Here is a 22,326-nt window from a genome sequence, read left to right on the forward strand (position 1 = left end):
GACAGGAAACGAGCGGGAGAGAGAGATGGGGAGGGATCGGGAAATGACCTCGGGCCGGAATCGAACCCGGGTCCCCGGATTTATGGTATGGCGCCTTATCCACCTGAGCCACGACCATGGAACTACATGGAGCAAAGAAAGGGAGAGAGGGAGGGGGAAAGAGGGAGGAAGAAAGGAGGAAGAGGGGAAGAGAAGGAAAGAGGGAGAAAGGGAGGGGAAGAGAAGGGAAGAGGGAGAAAGTGAGGGGGAGAAAGGGAGATTCATTTTCTTTGTTTCTTTCTCAACTGCCTCGCGCGTTTTATTAGCCTGGCAAGCCAGACTAAATGTGAATATTTAGTCTGGCCTCGATCCGTAGACATTTCTGAAGGGTGGGGGTGGAACAAACCGCTGTCTTTCAAACTGTCTCTGTGCGTATAGGCCAACGCTCTGACCAATCAGCGCAACAGTGACTGTGACGTAGTCAGAGCGCGCAGTGGGGGAGACCTTGAAATAAATAATTTTTCAAAATGCGTATTAATTAATAAACAGGTTCTAGATATTAAGAAGTTTGGAGATAATGACCACAAGTTTGGAGTCTGTACCACATACTTAACATACACTCTTATTTTTTCCAAGTGTTTTTCAAGGGTTTGCTTAAACTGTTTTTGAGAGTTTTTATTTAGTGGTGTTTGGTGAAATAATTTCCCTTAAATTTAAAATAACGGGAAAATAAGAAACAATCAAAAAGTAATGTTTCAAAGCTGTTTATTAATTCTTCGTACTGCACAAACTAGCCCCATCCATTTGGCTACCAGCGGAGCCAGCTGGTAGATCAGACTTTTGCTATAGCCGGTCGGCAAAACAGCGAAAACGTCCTTCTTGAAAAGGAATGAGCGGAGAGCCTCTTCCTGCTCATGTTTCAACGAAAACTCCAAGTCTAATTCTTTTAAAACTGATTCCAAAGCGGAGTCAAACGCGCGCTGTTCACTAGCCGTAGCCATCTTTCCTGTTGTGCTTTCTCCAGCATCGCGCAGCTTTGTCGTCACTCCTGCAAAAGCCCGCCCAAAGAATCCAAACAAAAACCTTGCGTTGTGATTGGCGGGCACGATTTGATGCCCGGGGTGTTTTTGTTTATATGGTGCGAGGCTAGACCCACTCGCTAGGCAAAAATATTTTTGGACGCTAGGCGAGTGGGTCTAGTTTACTAGGCTAGCGTTTTATACGATTTGACTGAATAAACGACCACCAGAAATACAGACTGTACATTGACAACAAAAAGCACACACGTTGTTTCATCCACCATATTCTCGGAAGGAAGTTACTCGGTAACCACGGAAACATTTCACGCACGAGCATTTCAACTTCCGTGAAAGAAAACCGCAAACATTTCTCGCTAGTGTGGACAGATGCACTAAACTGTACCGGTATACTTTGTATCAATACAGTTATACCACTATCGTACCAGTATAAGTGTGAACATAGCAATAGACCCCTTTCACTGACGTCACCCGAAACCGGAAGTAAACAGACCCTGCGCCATTTTGGAAGACCAACAAACTCGTGATAAGGGGATAATAACGGCAGCGGTATGTGAACCCACGAGAATAAAGTGGAGTGGCAAACGACTTAAACAAACAAATCTGAGCTGTTTTATTTATGATTTATTGGCCCAACAGTAGACTTGAAAGAAACCTGTGTGAGACTTGGCAAAAAACTGTGGATATAATGGATAAGTCTGTGCATGATCTGCGGACACTTTGAGGTAAGCAAACGCAAGAAATTCAGATTTAAAACATGCTAAAGTGGCCCCAAGTTGATAACTGTATGAGGAGCAAGCCTCCCAGACTTCTACAATTTAATAATAATAATAATTTAGGATGGTTTGGGGCTTGCTCGCTGCTGCCAGGTTGGTTGTTGAGTAGTCTGACTGTTTTTTTTTTTCTTGCGTGTGGTATCATTGTTGACGCGAGGTTGTTTTTTGAACATGCCAATGCGGACACGATTTCCCCTGATGAGTTATGACTTCAGACGCGACGCGTGTGTGGAGTCCGCGTGATATGTGCGTAAGATAGGCTTCTCATGTGTTTGGAGATCCACGCTCCGAGACAAGCGCAAGCACACACACCCCCAAGGGAAAAAAAAGGACCCCCCGAAAATATCGGCATAGTTCGAACACTGAGTGTAGGCACTGGGTGTAAACAACAAATAGTTTACAATGTCTGGGTAGCAAACAGATGGCAGAATTGGTGTCAGGTCCTCCTTATGTTTCCATTCTCCCTTGCCCCGATTCTTATCATATGGGTCAAACCCATCAATCACAGCCAGTTTCTCCACATACCGTGCCCTTTCTGCAGCTGGTAATGTACTCACATAACCCGAATTATCAGCCATCGTGTCACTTTACTCTCGCTCGTACTTTGTTTTATATTGTGAGTGCATGTACTTGGTCTTCCAATATGGCGCCTAACAAACTCTCGCGGCACGGTGACGTCATGTGAAAGGGGTCTATGGACCCTTTTCACGTGACGTCACGACAAACGCAGCCGCCATTTTGGACATGTACTACCAGTAGTTTACCACAGCCAGCATTGAGGAACGGCAGCAAAGAAAGTGTTTACTTTCAGCAAGACTTCCATCATGCCACTATATTGTTGTGCACCTGGATGTAGTAACCATCAACAAACAAGGCAAGGGTTATCATTTTATCGGATCCCGGTAGATGCTGACTGACGGAGAAGATGGATAGCGGGCATAAATAGGAAAGATTGGCAGCCCTCGGCATACCAGCGCTTGTGCAGTGACCACTTTGTTGGAGGTAAGACGAATAAAATTAGCCAGAAAAGGCATTACATTGCTGTTAACATTCTGTGGCGGCGAGTGTGTAACCAAATAGGCTAAAATAACCCATTGTAACCTCTTTGTTCTACTGTAGTAGCTATTAGCTAACGACATTAGCTAGCGTTGTGTTCCTTTGCTGTTGGTAGACTGTAGGACAGATCAGAGGCAGTGTCCTACAAACAGCACTTAATTTGAGGGGGAGCAAGCCGGAGCGCGCTCCGGAACCTCGGGCGTTGGCTCCGGCAGCTATTTACACTGGATCCGGTGATCCAACACCTCTTTTGACTATGTAACAACAACAACAACAACAACAAAAACCCAAATAATTAAATTAAAAAAATGCAAGTTTATTTAGTGTTAATGTATGATTTTGATATCTGTCTTGTTGGTGATTTCTCTCATGAAACGACATCCACAAAATATCTGCAGATGAACTTAATTTGCAGTGTTATTACAAAACATGCCCAGAAGCGCAGCGCAGCGCAGCGCCCCCCTCCCCCCCTCTTTTTTTCCGCACCGGAGCCGCTCATCCTCTACGCTCCGGGACCTCCCACTTTACAAATTAAGCACTGCCTACAAATAAGTGTTCAAAACAAGAGGAACATGTATTTGTCTCTTAAATCCAGGCTGTTCCCTGTAATCTGTAACAACGGTTGGAGAAAGTAATGGCAAATAGTGAGTGCACAAACCATAGAAGGTAAACTGTACACAGCGCCAGGGCAGTGTGATGGTATGTCTACTTTTAGATTGTGTTAGCTTATCAATGAACACACTCGTCACTCGACGAGTTTCACGTCTTTACGACGGATACTGTGTTAGGTATTATTGTTGCAGTCTAAGCAGTCACTGTAGCAGCTAGATGAGCGAGAACCGAAAGGGTCTGTGCCATAAACCGTTATTTCTGTACGGCGTTGCTAATGTGTCGTTACTGTTGTTATTTCTCCCTCTGCTTGCCCTGTAAATGCCCTACGTCGCTGGATAGCGAAGGTGTTTTCTGCATCTCGCTCCTTTTTCTTGTATGTTCTCCGTTTGTCGCCTTCCTCGCATTCAAACCAATTCGAGCTGAAGTCCGCTACATGTCCAAAATGGTGGTCGCGTTTACAAAGGTCACGTGACTGAAAAGGCTCTATAGACCCTTTTCAGTCACGTGACCTTCGTAAACACGACCGCCATTTTGGACATGTAGTGGACTTCGGCTCGAATCGGTTTGAATGCGAGGAAGGCGACAAACGAAAAACATAAAAGAAAAAGGAGCGAGATGCAGAAAACACCTTCACTATCCAGCGATGTAGGGCATTTACAGGGCTAGCAGAGGGAGAGATATTTGCAAAAATTGAGGTTAGCAGGCTTAGAGAACGACGTTTACCTGCTTCCACCAGGATTGTTCACTGACGGAAGTACACGAAGCCCTCGTCTTTACCTGACTTCTGCCCACATGATCTGTATACCCATGTCGTTAAAAACCCATTGCCATACACATACACGCCAACGTCCAAGGTTCCGGAGCGCGCTCCGGCTTGCTCCAGGAGTGCTCCGGCCGAGGTTCCCCTCAAATTAAGCAGCGCGCGCCGGCTTGCTCCCGGAGTGCTCCGGCCGAGGTTACGGAGCGCGCTCCGGCTTGCTCCGGAGCGCGCTGCTTAATTTGAGGGCAACCTCGGCCGGAGCACTCCGGGAGCAAGCCGGCGCGCGCTGCTTAATTTGAGGGAGAGCAAGCCGGAGCGCGCTCCGGAACCTCGGACGTTGGCTCTGGCAGCTATTTATACTGGATCTGATGTAAATAGCTGCCGGATCATAATTACAGTAAACTAGTAAATACAGTAAAGGAAAAACTTGAGACTGAAAGGTTTTAACAGTCATCCAAATGACTGAACGTAAACATTGCTACAGTAACATACCAGCTACTTATTGACATTAGCTAGTCAACAATAGCTACTACAGAAGAACAAAGAGGTTACAATGGGTTATTTTAGCCTATTTGGTTACACACTCGCCGCCACAGAATGTTAACAGCAATGTAATGCCTTTTCTGGCTAATTTTATTCGTCTTACCTCCAACAAAGTGGTCACTGCACAAGCGTTGGTATGCCGAGACCTGCCAATCTGTTAATGGCCGCTATCCATCTTCTCCATCGGGATCTGATAAAATGATAAACCTTGCCTTGTTTGTTGATGGTTACTACATCCAGGCTACTACAACAATATAGTGGCATGATGGAAGTCTTGCTGAAACTTTCTTTGCTGCCGTTCTTCAATGTTGGCTGTGGTAAACTACTGGTAGTACACATCCAAAATGGCGGCCGCGTTTGTCGTGACGTCACGTGAAATGGGTCCATAGTCAGCTGGGATAGGCTCCAACTTGCCTGCACAGGATAATGGATGGATGGATTAGACATTAATCTACGGGTCTGTAGGACCCCGGAGAGCTTTCCGCCGCAGCCCCGCTCCAGTCCTGTAGGTGTCGCTGTCTCTTATTATTACTAAACAAAAAACCTAACGCAGCGGATGGCGCGAGAGTTCACAGTCTACACTTAATTAAAACAATGTAAATAAAGGCGTTTAGCAGGCATGTCTGTGATGTAAAGTTGTATTTATCTGGAAGGAAGTGTCACTGTTCTGATGAGGTGTTCCTAGAGCGCGCAGAAGGTTTTAATATCGTTGTGAATAGATGAAGCGTGTCCTGAGCATGTCCCTGCGGTAGAGAACTGAACTGGAGCCCCAGAGTGATGGCTCAGTCCACAGCAGGGGACCGCTCACTTCCGGAATGGATGAGGAAAGAACGTGACGGTGATGTGCAGTCTCAGGTAAGAAGACGCACACTTTGAGTTCTACTGACCTGCTGTTGGAGTTCTTTAACATCGCTAGACGGCTTCTTCGTTGTGGAGTTGTTCCAGGCTTTTTCTAAATAAAACCAAAGAGCACACAGACGGCTCTTCAGCGCTGGCTGCAGTCCGTGTTCAGGCGACTTGGCATGTGTAGTTGTCTTTGTGCTGTTAGTTTTCAGTAAGGTGTTGCGTTTCTATTGGACGAGAGAGACCATTATTTGCATAAATTTTGTTCCTCAGGTGCATCTCTATGGTCATATTCAAATAAATCCCAAGCACTGTTTATAAGCTTAGGGCTGCTTAAAGCTAAATATTTGAAAGTATGAGACTTTTTTCTTTCTTTCTCACTGTTTTATCCACTTTACCTTCAGTCATCACCACGCTAAAGAGATTTCAGTGTAATTTTTTTGCTCTTTAAATCCACCGTCTTTGTGTAGTGAATGCAACATTTATAAGTTAAAGCTATAAAACTCATTTATTTGCATGTTCTTGTTATAAATATCTATTGAACGATTTTGTCACACTGGCTGTTTCTTAAAGCTGCTTTAAAGTGCCATTCCACCATTGGATGTATTTTTTTTTTTTGGCATAAAATACAATATATTTTATGACAACATGACTAGACAGAGAAATCTTTTAGCTTCAAAATGATAATTTTTTGACAACGACAAGTATATTAAATTTTGCGACCCAAGTCACCTACCCTTTTAATTTCCGCGCGGTAGTGACACGTGATGTCATCGGCAGGTTCCCCTTCTTGTGTGACTTGGCACAGATTATCAGCAATGGTGGATAGAACGCGATTGTCAGCTTCGGAAAAGAAGCGAAGGAAAATAGCAAGTGATGCCCAAAGGAGACGGTCGATGGTGAATATCGGCACAGCAATCGACAAGTGGAAATCGCGTTCTATCCGCCATTGCTGATAATCTGTGCCACGTCACACGTGACGTGGTACACAAGAAGGGGAACCTGCCGATGACATCACGTGTCACTACCACACGGAAATTAAAAGGGTAGGTGACTTTGGTCGCAAAACTAATATACTTGTCGTTGTCAAAAAATTATGTTTGATATACCATTTTGAAGCTAAAAGATTTCTCTGTCTAGTCATGTTGTCATAAAATATATTGTATTTTATGCCAAAGAATACATCCAATGGTGGAATGGCACTTTAAGTTAAAATGTTGTGAAGTTTTGGCAGAGAGTAATATCTCATCTCATTATCTCTAGCCACTTTATCCTGTTCTACAGGCAAGCTGGAGCCTATCCCAGCTGACTACGGGCGAAAGGCGGGGTACACCCTGGACAAGTCGCCAGGTCATCACAGGGCTGACACATATGGCCCTTTTCCACTACCCTTTTTCAGCTCACTTCAGCCCGACACGGCTCGCGTTTCGACTACCTCAGAGCAGCACGACTCAGCTCGCTTCAGCCCTGCTCAGCACCCAAAACTCGCACGGTTTTGGAGTGGGGCTGAAGCGAGCCAAACCGAGCCGAGTGGGGCTAGGGGCGTGAGGAGGCACTCCCCTGTGCACTGATTGGTGAGGAGGAGTGTCCTCACACGCCCACACATGCCCCGCGAGCACGCTGGGATCTGTAAACCTGGAAGAAGAATAATTACGAATTACGAGAATTTCTGAAGCCTTATGTGCCTCGCCTCATGTATACGCTCTTGCCAGTATCTGTTGGCGTTGTCGGTGACAACAAGCCACAGCACCAAGACCAGCAACACTAACGACTCCATGTCCTCCATGTTTATTGTTTACTATCCGGGTCGTGAGACTACCGCTTAAAAGGTCACTGATGTCACTGTTTGCGCCGCCTAACGACATCACGTGACGTCCACCCACGTTCGCTAACTCCACCCAATGTGTCCACCCACTTCCAGCCAGCACGGTTCAGCGCGGTTGTAGTCGAAATGCAACTCCAACAGCCCCACTCAGCATGACTCAGCCCAACTCAGCACGGCACGGCTCAGCCCAACTCAGCCGCGTTGATAGTGGAAAAGCTGCGATAGACACAGACAACCATTCACACTCACATTCACACCTACGGTCAATTTAGAGTCACCAGTTAACCTAACCTGCATGTCTTTGGACTGTGGGGGTGTTAGAACCTGCGTCTGTCCTAGTTCAGATGCGTCGATATAAGAGCGCTCTGGAGCAGGGTAAAAACAAACCACACGAATGAAATCAATCTGGTTTATTCTTGCACTGCTCAGTGATACATAGAAAAAGCAGGGTTTATATACATCAGAAGCTTGCGTGACAAGACAAGGTGAAACTCGCCAGATAAGGAGTCGTTTTTGTTATACATGAAAGAGCAGACCATACACCCCCTAGAACAAGAGGAACCAGGAAGGTGGTTTCAGCGAAACTAGAAGGTACAGAGAAAACAAAAGAGTCTGTTCTCGCGATTATGCACGTTTACCAGGGTGTGAAAGGGTCATAAAGCTCAGGACAGCTATGCACGAGAACACACACAATCTTACAATCCCCTCTTTTATACTTTGTTTACAGAGTATAACTACAGTTTAGACTCTAACGTATTGACAGACATAACAAGACTGATTAGTATGTTGTTTAGCAGTCCAATTGGCAAATCGCCAAAAAACGTTGTCCTCGTGGCTGGCTTGAGCGGGATTCCCTGCTCCAAGCGCTAAGACCAATACCAGAAGGAAAGTCATACTGGTCACTGACTTTGTTCTTTCTGTGTCCACAGGATGTAGATAGTTGAAGGTAGCCCAGGCTCACGTGTCTTCCAGATTCCTCAGTTCAGAAGTCTGCGGGACGCACCGACCATCCCCTCTTTGTAGATCAGCCGAAACCGGATCACTCCGGATGCTGGAAAGGGGATCCCTGAAAAGGCCGTCAGCTATTGTCACAGCAACTTTCTGAAACACAAAAACCTGTTAAGCATCAACAATATAGATTTCTATTACATTGGAGCCTTCTTTATTCGACTGGCATGAATCCACTGTGGAAAAAGGTCAGTTAGTACAGCCGTTCGAGTTACAGCGAGCACATCCGTGGGTTCACTGTAGGGTGGTTCCTCTAGAGGAGTGCCTAATTTAGCGAATTTCTTTACCAACACTTTATCCCCTACCTCAAAGGGGTGAGTGGGTGCCTCAGGAATGGGAGGCTTTTTGGAATTTAGTCTCGTCCAGTACTCATCCAACACCCGCATGAGACCCACGGCGTACTCACTGAGATGTACATCAAGATCACTCGTTCCTATAGCCTGCATACCTCTGCGCCAGGGTGTAGGAAAAGGCCGGCCCATCACGAGCTCATACGGAGACAGGTTGTCGAGGGCCACTTGAGCGGTCATTCGCATGTCAGCGAGAACTAAAGGCAAAACTTGTACCCAATTTTTAGTACCAGCTTCTTGCATGGCTTTACGCAGCTTACCCTTGATTGTTCTGTTTGCGCGCTCCACAATGCCGGAGGATTGTGGATGGTACGGGATGTGGAAACGCCAATGGATCTTTAAGTCTTTACACAGTTCTTGTGTCACCTTAGAGGTGAACGGCGTACCTTTGTCAGAGTCTATCCCTACCGGGAGACCATAACGCGGAATGATTTCTTGCGTCAATTTGTTTACCGCCGTGCGAGCGTCTTCTTTCCCGCAAGGGAAAGCCTCCACCCATCGTGAAAATTTGTCGACCATGACCAAAAGATACTTAAAGGGGCCCTGCTTTGGCATGTGAGTGAAGTCAATCTGCCATTCTTGGAACGGCGTGTCTGGTAAAGGAATGTGCTGATGTACCGCGCCTGGTTTAGATGGATTATTCTGTGCGCACGTTAAACACCTGTCTAGAATGTGATGTACATCGGTGTGTATTTTGTCGATGCAAAATATTTTGGATAAATCCTCCACTACCCCCCTTCGTCCGCGGTGAGTGGGACCATGAAACTCGCGGACGAGAAAGGGAGTGCAATGTCTAGGCAAACAAAGGCGGCCCTGAGCATCGATCCGAACGCCGTCAGACGGCTGCGCGCCGCATGAGTCCCAGAAATGGTTGTCTGAGGCCGAAGCGGAGGCCTGGAGGGAGATCAAGTCAATGTCCGGAAGAACGGCACTAATCATACGGCTGGATGAGACCAGGGAGAGAGTAAGCGAAGGCGGAAAAACACCAGAGGCAGCCGCGGCTTTGACAATGCGATCGGCGAGAGAGTTTCCCCTGATCTCAAAAGAGTCCCCAATACAATGAGCACGAGTCTTAACAATGGCTAAAGAGCGCGGGAGAAGACACGCTGTAATAAGATCAGTAACAAGCGAAGAATGAGAAATGGGCTTACCGTCTGCAGTGGTGAACCCACGCGAAGCCCAAATCCGACCAAAGTCGTGAGCAACGCCGAAAGCGTAGCGTGAATCAGTGTAGATAGTGACGTCGGTGTCCTGAGCAATAACACATGCACGGGTTAGAGCGTATAGTTCGGCAGCCTGAGCCGAGGAGAAAGGAAGAGAAAAAGCTTCAACAGTTTCATCAGGAAGGCGGCACACAGAATAACCACACACGAAAACGCCGTCAGAGGGGCGTGAACACGAGCCATCCACGAACAGCGAATCACCTGAAAGTAAGGGGGTGGAACGTAAGTCGGGGCGGATACTTGTCTCGAAAAGAATGCTAGAAATGCAGTCGTGTGTTTCAGAAGGAAGAAAATCATCCTGTGAATTGAGGAGGCGCTGAAGAGCGTGTGCGAGAGAATCAAAGGAGGAGGAGGGCTTAACAGTAAGGTTTTCGGTGGCCAAAAGAATAGACTCGTATCCAGAGCGACGCTGCGCAGATAAATGCTGGGTACTGAGGTTCTTTAAAACGTGCACTACATCATGTGAGGTGTGGAGAACGAGCGGGTGAGATAAGACCAGCCGTTCAGCGTCCGTGACCATGACAGCACATGCAGCCACCGCCCTGAGGCAAGCAGGGAGACCCTGAGCCACAGAATCGAGAGTTTTAGAGAGGAACGCACAAGGCCGCATACCCCCCCCGTGCTCCTGCGCCAAAACCCCAGACGCAGTTCCCTGCTGGTTGCACACATATAAATGAAACGGCAAACGGTAATTCGGAAGTCCGAGAGCAGGAGCCGAGCATAAAGCCTGTTTCAAGGCCCTGAAGGCCGACAACATCTCGTCAGACCATACCAAGGGCTGAGTCAAAGGGTCCGAGTGCAGAATTGCAGAGCGCAGACACTTGTCATAGGTGGAACAGTCAGGAATCCACTGGCGGCAGTAATTGATAAGTCCCAGAAAAGCCATGAGGGCGTGTTTGGTGGCAGGCACCTGAGTGTCTAGGATGACCTGCACACGCTCGGGGCTGAGCCTGCGGGAGCCCTGGGAGAGATCGTGACCCAGATATCGAACAGTGGGGAGGCAGAACTGAAGCTTAGTTCGTGAGACCTTGAAACCTTCTTGCGCCAGAAGAGAGAGGAGAGCGAGTGTAGCTGTAGCGCAAATGTCCTTATCCTCCGCCGTTACCAGAAGATCATCCGCATACTGGAGCACGGAGGAGCCCGAGGGGAGGCACAAATCGGCCAAGGCGTCCCTCACTACGGCTGTAAAAACCGCAGGAGAATCAACATACCCTTGAGGTAACCTGGTCCAGGTGTACTGCTTACCCCTATGCGTAAAAGCGAACAGGGGCTGCGTGTCGTGGCCCACAGGGACGCTGAAAAAGGCAGAACAGAGATCAATTACAGAGAAAAAAGCATGTTCACACGGAATCGAGGCCATAAGAGAGGGAACGTCTGGAACTAATGGGGCGACTGGGATAATTAACTCATTAATCTTACGCAAGTCCTGGGTGAAACGCCACGTGCCGTTGGGCTTCTGCACCGGGTTCACTGGAGTGTTATAAGGGCTAACACAGGGAACAACCACACCTTGCTCTAGGAGAGAACACAGAACATCATCAATGCCAGATAGTTTAGCGGGGGAAAGGGGGTACTGTTTCACATACACAGGCGAGGAATGTTTAATGACCGCCTCGTAAGGGGTACACTTAACAAAGCCCACCTCGTCCTTATGTTTCGCCCAAAGAGAATCTGGAAGGTCAGAAAGAGAGGGTGTGAGGTAGGTAGCGGCACAAGCAGCATTAAGAAGATTATGAGGAAGGGAAAGGGAAGTGAGAGCTTGGGCATCCGATGGAGCGTCGTCAGGTATATCCACACGCATGTGCGAACCACTGAAGGAAATAGAAAGCCCCAAAAGGCTCATGAGGTCCCGTCCTAGCAGATTGAAAGGGCATTCAGGCATGCAAACAAAAGAGTGAGAAAACGTTAGTAGAGGATCAAGGGCACAAGTAACAGAAAGGGGGGGCGTGCAACTGGAATGGAAAGGAACCCCTTCTATTCCCACAGAGCTTACAGACCGTGTAGATAAAGGACCCGCATATTCCCTCCCCACCGAAGACATCGTGGCCCCAGTGTCAAGTAAGAAAGAATACTCAGTCCCTGCTAGGCATAACACAATGGTAGGGAGATCTTCGTTAAGGGGGGAGCTGAATGAAAGATTTAACATAACAACGGTCGGGGTTTCATCGCTCTGAGGGCAGCCCTATGGGCGGGAAAAATCCCTCTGCCCAGAAGGGCTCGGGGCAGCGTGAATGACAGGCTTTTCACGTTCCCGTTCATCACGCTGTCTCGCATGGCACTCTCTTATCCAATGTCCCTCTTTTCCACAATAGTGGCACTTTCCATTTCTCCTCCCTCCCCCGCCGCGCGGCCCCATTCGGCGACCCCTCTCCTGTCGTCCATCCACCCGTCCGCCCGGCACAACAGATAAACATGCTTTATTCATCTTACAGTCTAGGAGACCATCGCTCTCCAACGTGCGCACCCGCTCCCCGGCCTGACGGAGGACCAGATTATTCCGGTCACTCCAGTGATGTTTTAATACGCTCTGTATTTCGGGGCGACAATTAGACAGAAAGGTGGACAAGAACATTGGGTTCGGGTTTGCTAAATCAAGTTCAAGACCTCCCAAGTGTTGCCAAACTTCCCCAAAGCGCTTCCAGAAAGCCGACGTCAGCTCAGAACGCTCCTGTTTGCAGTTAGTGACCTGTGACAGGTCTCTATTTGCTTGTTTTAAGGCGAGCAGGTATCGCGTCAACTGCTCACGAAGCTGCTGCAGTGCGTTCGGCGTGTCCTTCCAAAAGAAGGTAGTCACGGTGCGCCGACGCGGGCGACCGTCATCCCCTTCATACTCTTCCTTAATATTTTCAGCTTGATCATTGACGGGGGCGAGAACCTGAACGTTTTCTAACAGGGCTGTCTCATCATATGCGCCTCCTAATTTATTTTGCAGAATAAACCGGTAATCAGCTCCCGTAAGCTGACAATTACGAGAAACATTAATTAACTGATCAACAAAAAGCAAGGGCTTATCGGGTGACGGAAGAAGCGAGATGATGTCCTTAAGAGCCGACGGGGACGGGGGAGTTATATCAATACCACTGCGCTTTGCAACCCATACACAAGCAGCGTTTTGTGGCGGATAAGGACGCGAGCCGGCGTCTGGACCCACACCATCGGGATTATCCCAATCGTCATCATCAGTGTCATCATCGGTATCGTCACTACTTTCTTCGTCTTTGCCGTTCTTGGCTGATGCAGGTGCACCTTTTATCCCTCCGGGACGCTGCCCTCTGTCAACCGTGGGGGGGGGGCACGCAGACACAGCAGCCAGGGACGGATAAATTTTAGGAATCGTTTTTACAGATGACGACGATTTACCAGTAGCTTTTCCGGTCTTACTATAAGGTGGAGGTTTACTGTCTAACGAGGCTGGAGGAGCAGAATGAGATTTGGATTTTCCTAGCGCCGCCTCCTCCGTTTCCTTGGTGACGGGTGCAGCCCGAGGCTTCGGGATGGATTTCAGGACTGAACGGGGAGTATAAGCCTGTTTAAAATTATCCCAAATCTTCTTCATATCATACCATTTGGCATATCCATCCCGCATATACGGGCGATCCCAGCCGGGGTCCCCTAATCCCTCATAAATCATGCGATAGGCCGATGCAAGATAACCAGGATCGAAAGTACCTTGGCGAGGATATGAAGGAATTTGAGGGTTGGCCTCGGTCCAACCTGCCAAATTATCGAGCCAAGGAGAAACATAATAAGCGAAACCGCACCTAGTCATCCATTCGGCCGGGGTTTCCCCTGGCGCAGGCTTAGGGAACGAGCTTCCCATCGTACAATGACAACAGACGGATCTGAAGAGGAACAGACGGAAATGTGTCGTAAATTTGTATAGCGCGCTCTTCCTGGACTCGAACCAGGGAAAACAAAATCGAAACTACTGCCAACCAGGTAGTCAATTAAACATGTCTTACCTGATTGAGAGTATCACGTCGGGGTCACCAAATTGTTAGAACCTGCGTCTGTCCTAGTTCAGATGCGTCGATATAAGAGCGCTCTGGAGCAGGGTAAAAACAAACCACACGAATGAAATCAATCTGGTTTATTCTTGCACTGCTCAGTGATACATAGAAAAAGCAGGGTTTATATACATCAGAAGCTTGCGTGACAAGACAAGGTGAAACTCGCCAGATAAGGAGTCGTTTTTGTTATACATGAAAGAGCAGACCATACACCCCCTAGAACAAGAGGAACCAGGAAGGTGGTTTCAGCGAAACTAGAAGGTACAGAGAAAACAAAAGAGTCTGTTCTCGCGATTATGCACGTTTACCAGGGTGTGAAAGGGTCATAAAGCTCAGGACAGCTATGCACGAGAACACACACAATCTTACAGGGGGAAACCGGAGCACCCGGAGGAAACCCATGCGGACACGGGGAGAACATGCAAACTCCACACAGAAAGGCCCTCGCTGGCCACGGGGCTCGAACCCGGACCTTCTTGCTGTGAGGCGACAGCGCTAACCACTACACCACCGTGCTGCCGAGAGTAATATTAAAAACTTTATTATGAACATCAACAGAAATACTTTTTCCTGCTTTATCCCCAGTGACTGTTTCCACACGACGGCCCCGTCCTTACTGTTACTTCTCGGGAAGTTTTCATCCAAGTCCTGCAGAATTTTTGACTATTTTTTTGGACATTCATGGCTACAGATAGACTCCATGGCATCTGTGTTGTTTATTTGCATAGGTTTTGGTCTGGAAAACCAATATGACCCAACGTCTGCCGATAGGGAAAACTATTGGCATGAATCCACCTTTTAAAATTTAGCATCTATCGCTCTTATTTGACTGTTGCTGATAAATTTGCCTGTCATGGTACAGAAAACTGCCCCTGTGGCTTATATGTTGGAAAGGTTGTCTGCTTTCATGCTGATATAATTTTTTTTTTTAATGATATGCTGCCTTTATCTCTTATAGTAACCTATCACAATAGAGGATAATTATCATTATTCTGATATCATACAGTTTGGTGTATAGCTGGTAAAGGTGTTGGACGATGTCCAGAGCAAAGCTTTGCTGTAAAGAATCGAGAGAGAGGATATTACACAGTTGCGCAAAGATATGAAGTTTATCTTCGAGTGTTGAACATATTCACCAGTGAGCAAAGCGAACGAGTGAAAATATTTTCAACACGAAAAGATAAACTTCATATCTTTGCGTCCACTGTGTAACGTTATTCATATTATATGGACACGGCCACAAAAGAAATACACAAGTTAATCAAAAGAACTTTAATTTTTAAACCGGTTCGCCATTTTGACAACGCTTGTCGAGTCAGTGGGAAAACACTGGGAGTGACATCATCGGAGTGAATCAGGAAATATGTCACTCAGATCCACAGTGTATTTCATATGAAAAATACAAGTTTTACGATAGAAGATTAACTTCATAGCTTCAAGCCAACATGTGATTTTTCTTTTTATTATATATAGGCACATGCACGAAGAAAAAGTACCCAGATTTATTAAAACAATTCATCGATTTCCTCACGAGTGACACACAAAGATTTATGTCATGGTTTTAAATCCCCATGTCCCGGATATAGCTTGTATGAAAAATGAGTGGTGTATTTCCCAGTAAAACACTCATGTCCATATTTTATATGTAATATTATATAAAATCACACACACACATAGTACTGTACAGAAGTTTTAGGCACATGTAAAGAAATGCTATAGGCAAAAAAATGGCTTAAAAATAATGTTTCAACATTTAAAAAATACTATAAACAGCAGTAAGTCATAATAAATGAAACAAAGTCAATATTTGGTGTGAGGCGACCATTAGCTCTATTTAAAAAAAAAAAAATTGTCTCCGGTACAATGAGTGCAGTTTGATAAGGAAATGAGCTGTAGGTTTTACTGAGCATCTTACAGAAGCAGCCACAGTTCTTCTGGACACTTTGACTGTCACACTCGCTTCTTCATTTTGCACCAAAACCCAGCAGCCTTCATTATGTTTTCTTTTTGAATCTGAAAAGTGGTATCTTGTGTAATATGCTGCTCAGATACAAAATTTTTTTCCCCGTAACATTTAATTTTGTGCTGGAAAACGAACGTTTGGACTCTAAAATGTTTTTGTACTGACTCAATAATGTAGAAGTCTCTCTCATCTCATTATCTCTAACCGCTTTATCCTGTTCTACAGGGTCGCAGGCAAGCTGGAGCCTATCCCAGCTGACTACAGGCGAAAGGCGGGGTACACCCTGGACAAGTCGCCAGGTCATCACAGGGCTGACACATAGACACAGACAACCATTCACACTCTCATTCACACCTACGGTCAGTTTAGAGTCACCAGTTAACCTAACCTGCATGTCTTTGGACTGTGGGGGAAACCGGAGCACCCGGAGGAAACCCACGCGGACACGGGGAGAACATGCAGACTCCGCACAGAAAGGCCCTCGCCGGCCACGGGGCTCGAACCCGGACCTTCTTGCTGTGAGGCGACAGCGCTAACCACTACACCACCGTGCCGCCAATGTAGAAGTCATAAAATAGAAATCTATAACAAAGTTTGTGTGGGAGAAAAAAATAGGGTGTCTAAGACTTTTGCACAGTACTTTGTGTGTGTGTGTGTGTGTTTGGACGTATAATCCAGGTTTACTTGGCACCTCTGTGCTTAACAGTAGGATTTTTAAACAGATTATAATACATAGGGCCAAATTACTCAATTCTGATTGGTCAATCAAGGAGGGCTTTTTTTTTTCTTTAACACGGGGCCATATTTCTGAAATGCTACTGGCTAGTTCGTTGCTTGGTTACGGTTACAAAAATTAGCAAATTTTGTCAACAAAATGGCTGACTCTGATGACTCAGCAATGCCGTGTTTCGCTATATTTGAGGAAGAGATGAAAAACCAATTGAAAGCTGCAAGCGAAAATGAAAATACCAAAAAAAGTACGCATTTTTGGCATTCCGTGTTTAAGAAATGGGCCGCAGAAAGACAAATAAACGACTCTTTAGTGGCATATGAATGCTGTGAGTTAGACAAGGTGCTATCGCAGTTTTTTTGTGTCATGATGAAAGACGCTTTAGAAACTGATTCAAACGTGCAAGATAGTCTCGCGCCCTGATTGGTTCAGAAAACGCGAATGACAAATATTGTGAACTTGAATGGCTTCCGAAGTATGAATTTGGCCCTATATGTTGTAAACAAGTAATCGTATGGTTCCTTGTAAAATTAAGGATCAATTTCACTCGTGATTTCAAAGTTTTGAAATTCGTGACTCGGGCAATTTTCCAAACTTCAAAATAACTCGTGAAATTAATCCTTAATTTTACTCAGCCCATACGATGGCCTATACTAACGCCTAAATTATAACTTGTTAACCTGAAGTTCTTTTTGAAGAAGATTTTAAAACAAGCAAACTGACCTTAAATGTCCTCTGCTGGGAATCACACAGCTTTTTTGATTTCACCTCCAGCTAAAACAGGTGAAGCAATAAAATGGCACTGCTGTTTAAAAAAAACTTCAAGATCCTGTTACAGGAATCCAAATTAGATTTAATAATGTTATCATGCTAGCAACGAGCTGTAGTTCGGTTCTTATGCAGTCGCAGTAAAGCAAAATGGGAAAAGCTGTACAGTTGACTGTACTGTTTTAGGTTTCAGGACCGAGTAAGGGGAAATTAAAGAGTCATTAATGCACATTGTCTACTTTTTGTTTAAAGTATGTGTTGGTTTTGGGTTTCCAGTGTCGTGCTGCTTCTCTTATTTTAGAACATCTGTGACATGTTTCTGTATGAAACTAAGATACACATATAATAGTCGTGGGTAGCAATGCCACCTCACAGCTCCAGGGTTCTGGGTTCACCACGTGGTATTGGCCACGCGGTATGTGAATGATGTTCTGAGATGAACTGGTGTCCCATCTAGGATGTATTCCTTTCTAATACCCAGTGTTCCTGGGAGAGGCTCTGTAGCCTCTCCCAGATGAACTGCAGAATCCCCAAGGCCAGCAGCATCTTTGGGAGACTCCGATGGACTGTCTGGGAGCGAAGGGGCATCAATCTCGGCACAAAGCTCAAGGTGTATCAGGCTGTAGTTGTCACTACACTTCTCTATGCCTGTGAGTCCTGGACGGTATACAGCAGGCATGCCCGACAGCTGAACCACTTCCACACATCATGTCTACGCAGACCGATGAGAATCCGATGGTAGGATCACATCCCTGACACAGAGGTCCTTGCCTGTGCAAATATGCCCAGCATACATACCCTCCTGGAGAAGGCCCAAGCTAGATGGGCAGGACATGTCTGTCGCATGCACGATCAATGCATACCCAAAATCCTGCTGTATGGGGAACTAGCGGAGGGCAAAAGGCATGTTGGACGTCCCAAGCTGTGCTACAAGGACAACCTTAAGGCTACACTGAAGAGCCTCAGTATTCCTGTGGACACCTGGGAAGACGCTGCCTCCGACCTACTCCTGTGGCGCGGACTGGTCTACCAGGGTGCCGGGCTTGCTGAGCATCGCCGCAGTATCCTGGCTGTCAGCAGGCGGGAGGCACGAAAGTAGGGCTGCACAATTAATCGAATTTAATCGAAAATCGCGATTTTGGCTGCCACGATTAAATTAAATGAAAATCGCGATTTATTTCCATTTAAAATGCGAGCTCTGCTGTATATCTGATCAAGCACTTTTTGACCAATACTCCGCCAAACCATTAGGGGGCGAACCGACGCATGTAAGGTTTCATTACTCCGCCTAAATAAGCAAGCAAGCCAAGTGCAGTGTTGCCAGATTGGGCGGTTTTAAGTGCATTTTGGCGGGTTTTGAACATATTTTGGGCTGGAAAACGTCAGCAGCATCTGGCAACACTGGCCAAGTGCGCAGAGCTTCAGTGCAGCGGTATCTTCTTCAAGGGGTGATAGCGTGAGAGTAGGTAGCAGATTGAGGTGAGAGAGAAAAGCTAACTATGTCGGAACAACAGACTATTTAGCACTGGAGGCAATGTTGTGACCTGCCTTCGCTCATGTTTAAAGCCAGAGCATGTTGATAGGCTGGTCTTTCTAGCTAAAAACTTGTAGGCCTCAGTATAATGCTATGTAATTGTTGCAATTGAGTTTTCAGTTCCTTCATCCTTTGGTAATTTCTTGGATAAATTTCATTTATTTGTCATTTGGAAATCAGAATTTCTCTTTTAAATTTCATTCTGCACTGAAAGCTGTTCATATTGTTTGTTTGAATATAGTGAAATAAAATTTAAGTGATTTCCCTAACATCAAGAATAATCGTGATTAATAATCGCGATTACAATTTTGATCAAGATAATCGTGATTATCATTTTTTCCATAATCGTGCAGCCCTACATGAAAGGCGAGGGAGGAAAAATCATCTGCACAACCACCACCCGGCCTTAAGTGCATCGTCTGCGGCCGATGTTTCCGCGCCAGGATTGGTCTCATTAGCCACACCCGAACTCGCAAGGGCGACTGAAGTCAAGGTCATCATCGACTACGATGGACGAACATCATCATGTGAATGATGTTCTGAGATGAACTGGTGTCCCATCTAGGATGTAGTCCTTCCTAATACCCAGTGTTCCTGGAAGAGGCTCTGGATCCAGCGCAGTGTAATCACTAAGGATGAACGAATGAATTGATACATGCATAAAAATAATCACGTAGAAGAAGCTTTGTATTAAAATGCTATTATTTTGGAGTTTCAGTGAATGTTGTGTTACTTTCTGGACTGTACCCTCAATAGTAACTCCACTAATAATAGTAGATGTAGTAAAAATTAATTGTCATATACAAGATATACAAAGTTTAATTAAAGAAGCACTCCATTCTAAATATGGCATGAAGAACATTCTGGCCTTTCACAAATGTGCATATACAGGATCAGTCAAAAATTTGGACACACTGACTGACTCATTTCTAGTAATGTGTCCAAACTTTTTTGACCGGTTGTGTACGTACATGCACGCACACTTGTCGGCATGTTTTTCAGCAACTCTTTTTTGCTTTCGCTTTTACTGTCAAAGTTTTTGTTTTTGTCAATGAAAAGGCATCTTGGCTTAACCAAATGAGTCCGAGCAAATTTGCATGGTATTACATTCAACTGCTTTACATACTTAGGAAAATATGTTTATAACAAAGCTTAAACATTTACATACTTCCAGGCTGCATGCAAGTGTGGACACTTCCAAGGACTTTTTAGTATGGCTTTATTTTATCTGAATCATTTGATTGGAAACAATAAGGGAGTTATTTAGACTTGTATTTTTCTGTTCTCTATCAGTCACAGAGTATCTATAAAAAGAATATTATTGAGGATGAGCTTCCCTATCTGGAGTTTGGTGGTACAGTTGTATACAGCCAGGAGAAAAACGATTGCTCATTTTTAACAGAGGATTTAAGGTAATATTTGGTAACGATATCTCTGCCTTAATCATTCATGAAAGCTTGGTTGATTTTAATACGGCATTATATCACATCCTGGCACTATATAAGCTATATACAGTTGTGGTCAGAAGTTAACATGCACTCATCATGGGCACGAATGTCACGGCAATATTGGGCTTTCAGTGATTTTTCTTTGAATTTTAAGGGCAGAATGATGATAAAACATACAGGGTCAAAAACGTACATCCAGTATACCTAAACGTCTCTTAAGTTTCACCTTGGGCTGGGAATCGATCCAGATTTCCTGGATCGATTCGATTCCGATTCATAAGGTTACGATTCTATCCGATATTGATCTACTTAGATATTGCTGGATTGTCACTTTAAAGTAAAAACTGTCCCTATTGACAGGAACAGCCCCATATGTGTTTGTGTATGTGTAAGGGCCTCTGCATGCTCTTGCGACAAGGCTTTCGCAGATAGCTTTTCGCAGACAGTTGTAATTTATCGTTGAGTGGGGAGTAATAGGTGTGCGCGATGTTATTCACCGCCACAACGCAAGGGGGCGCGAAGTCGCGAAATCGCTAGGAGTAGTTGGTGGGTGTGGTTAGTGGAGTGTTTATCCTCCGGTTACTTATAATGACTAGAACTGGAGTCGTATAGATGTACGTACTTCCTCACTTCCTCGATCAACCGCTCTTCGTGCTGCTCCATCTTCGCTCGTGTTTTTAAAAATGGCGGTCATGAAAACAAACCAAACCGGGAAAGTAGGGAAACGGAAGTGCGTGTACAGCGGATGTAGAGTGGACCAATCAGAGCCCTCTTGTCTGCGACGCTGTCTGCGAGGCTTCTGCTGCGGTGGTCACAATTTTTGGGAGGTGCGCGCAGAGCGTCTGTGAAGGTGGTGGTGGGGGCTACGCAGACACTGTCTGCGACGCCATCTGCAAGGACTGGGTTGTCAGCATAAATTGGCCTTTAAGGGTCGGAGGTGAAACCTAGAATATCAACTTTATACCATACCATAAATCCGGGGACCCGGGTTCGATTCCGACCCGAGGTCATTTCCCGATCCCTCCCCGTCTCTCTCTCTCCCGCTCGTTTCCTGTCTCTACACTGTCCTATCCAATAAAGGTGAAAAAGTCCCCCCCCAAAAAACCTACCAATTTCATTGCCTTTCACAACCGAGCACGGCAAAATCATTCGTCTCACATCGCACTCGTAAAATTAATTTGACATCCATCATATCGCTCAACTACCGACCCCCACAATGCATTGCGGTAAACAAGTGATGACGTAGTTATGCTTGGGGGCTATTGTGTCCAAGTTTCAACCATCTAGTTGATGGTTTGACTTTATGCTGAAGAATTCTGAGGTAGTCCTCCTCCTTCATTTTTTTCCATACACTTCCACTGGCAGCAAAACAGCCCCAAAGCATAAGGCTACCACCACCATGCTTAACAGTTGATACAGCGTTCTTGAGTTTGAATGCTTCACTTTTACTCCTCCAAACATACCTCTGTCATTGTGGCCAACTTTCTTCCAGAAGGCTTTTTCTTTGTCCATGCGGCCAGCTTCAAACTTTAGTCAGGCTTGAAGCTGTCGATTTTGGAGCAGGGACTTCTCACACGGTGACCTTTCAGTCCATGGTGATGTAAAACTTGCTTGACTGTAGAAAGTGTTCCAGCAGCTTCCAGTTCATGGCAGGACTGTGCCTTGGTGGTCTCTGGGTTGTTCCTGACCATCTCAACCAATTTCCTCTTAGATGATGGTGATAGTTTGGGTCTTCTTCCAGACCTTGGCAAACTGGCCACACCTTCTAATAACTTGTACTTATGTACAGTTGTTTGAACTGATAATCTTGGAATCTGCAGTTGTTTAGAAATGGCTTCATGAGACATTCCTGACTTGGCTA

The 22,326-nt window shown here is 45.8% G+C and overlaps 2 protein-coding genes across 5 annotated transcripts in view; one reads left to right on the top strand and one right to left on the bottom strand.

The window, feature by feature from the left end:
- LOC132873021 (protein TASOR) overlaps positions 1-5,788 on the bottom strand; it is a 49,350-nt gene extending 43,562 nt beyond the window's left edge. Inside the window, exon 1 of the mRNA XM_060908208.1 lies at positions 5,651-5,788. The gene's annotated coding sequence lies outside the window, so the exon portion shown is untranslated. The remainder of the gene's footprint in view (positions 1-5,650) is intronic.
- Positions 5,308-22,326, top strand: part of wrn (WRN RecQ like helicase) — a 138,438-nt gene continuing 121,419 nt past the window's right edge. For 2 of the 4 annotated variants that reach the window (XM_060908210.1, XM_060908211.1), the window contains exons 1-2: positions 5,308-5,618; positions 20,311-20,429. In XM_060908210.1, coding sequence (XP_060764193.1) covers positions 5,541-5,618; positions 20,311-20,429 — 197 coding nt within the window. In that variant the 5' untranslated portion in view covers positions 5,308-5,540. The remainder of the gene's footprint in view (positions 5,619-20,310; positions 20,430-22,326) is intronic. The other 2 variants (XM_060908212.1, XM_060908213.1) reach the window with 1 other exon arrangement.

Source organism: Neoarius graeffei, chromosome 25 (genome assembly GCF_027579695.1).
Source record: "Neoarius graeffei isolate fNeoGra1 chromosome 25, fNeoGra1.pri, whole genome shotgun sequence".
Lineage (NCBI taxonomy): Eukaryota > Metazoa > Chordata > Actinopteri > Siluriformes > Ariidae > Neoarius > Neoarius graeffei.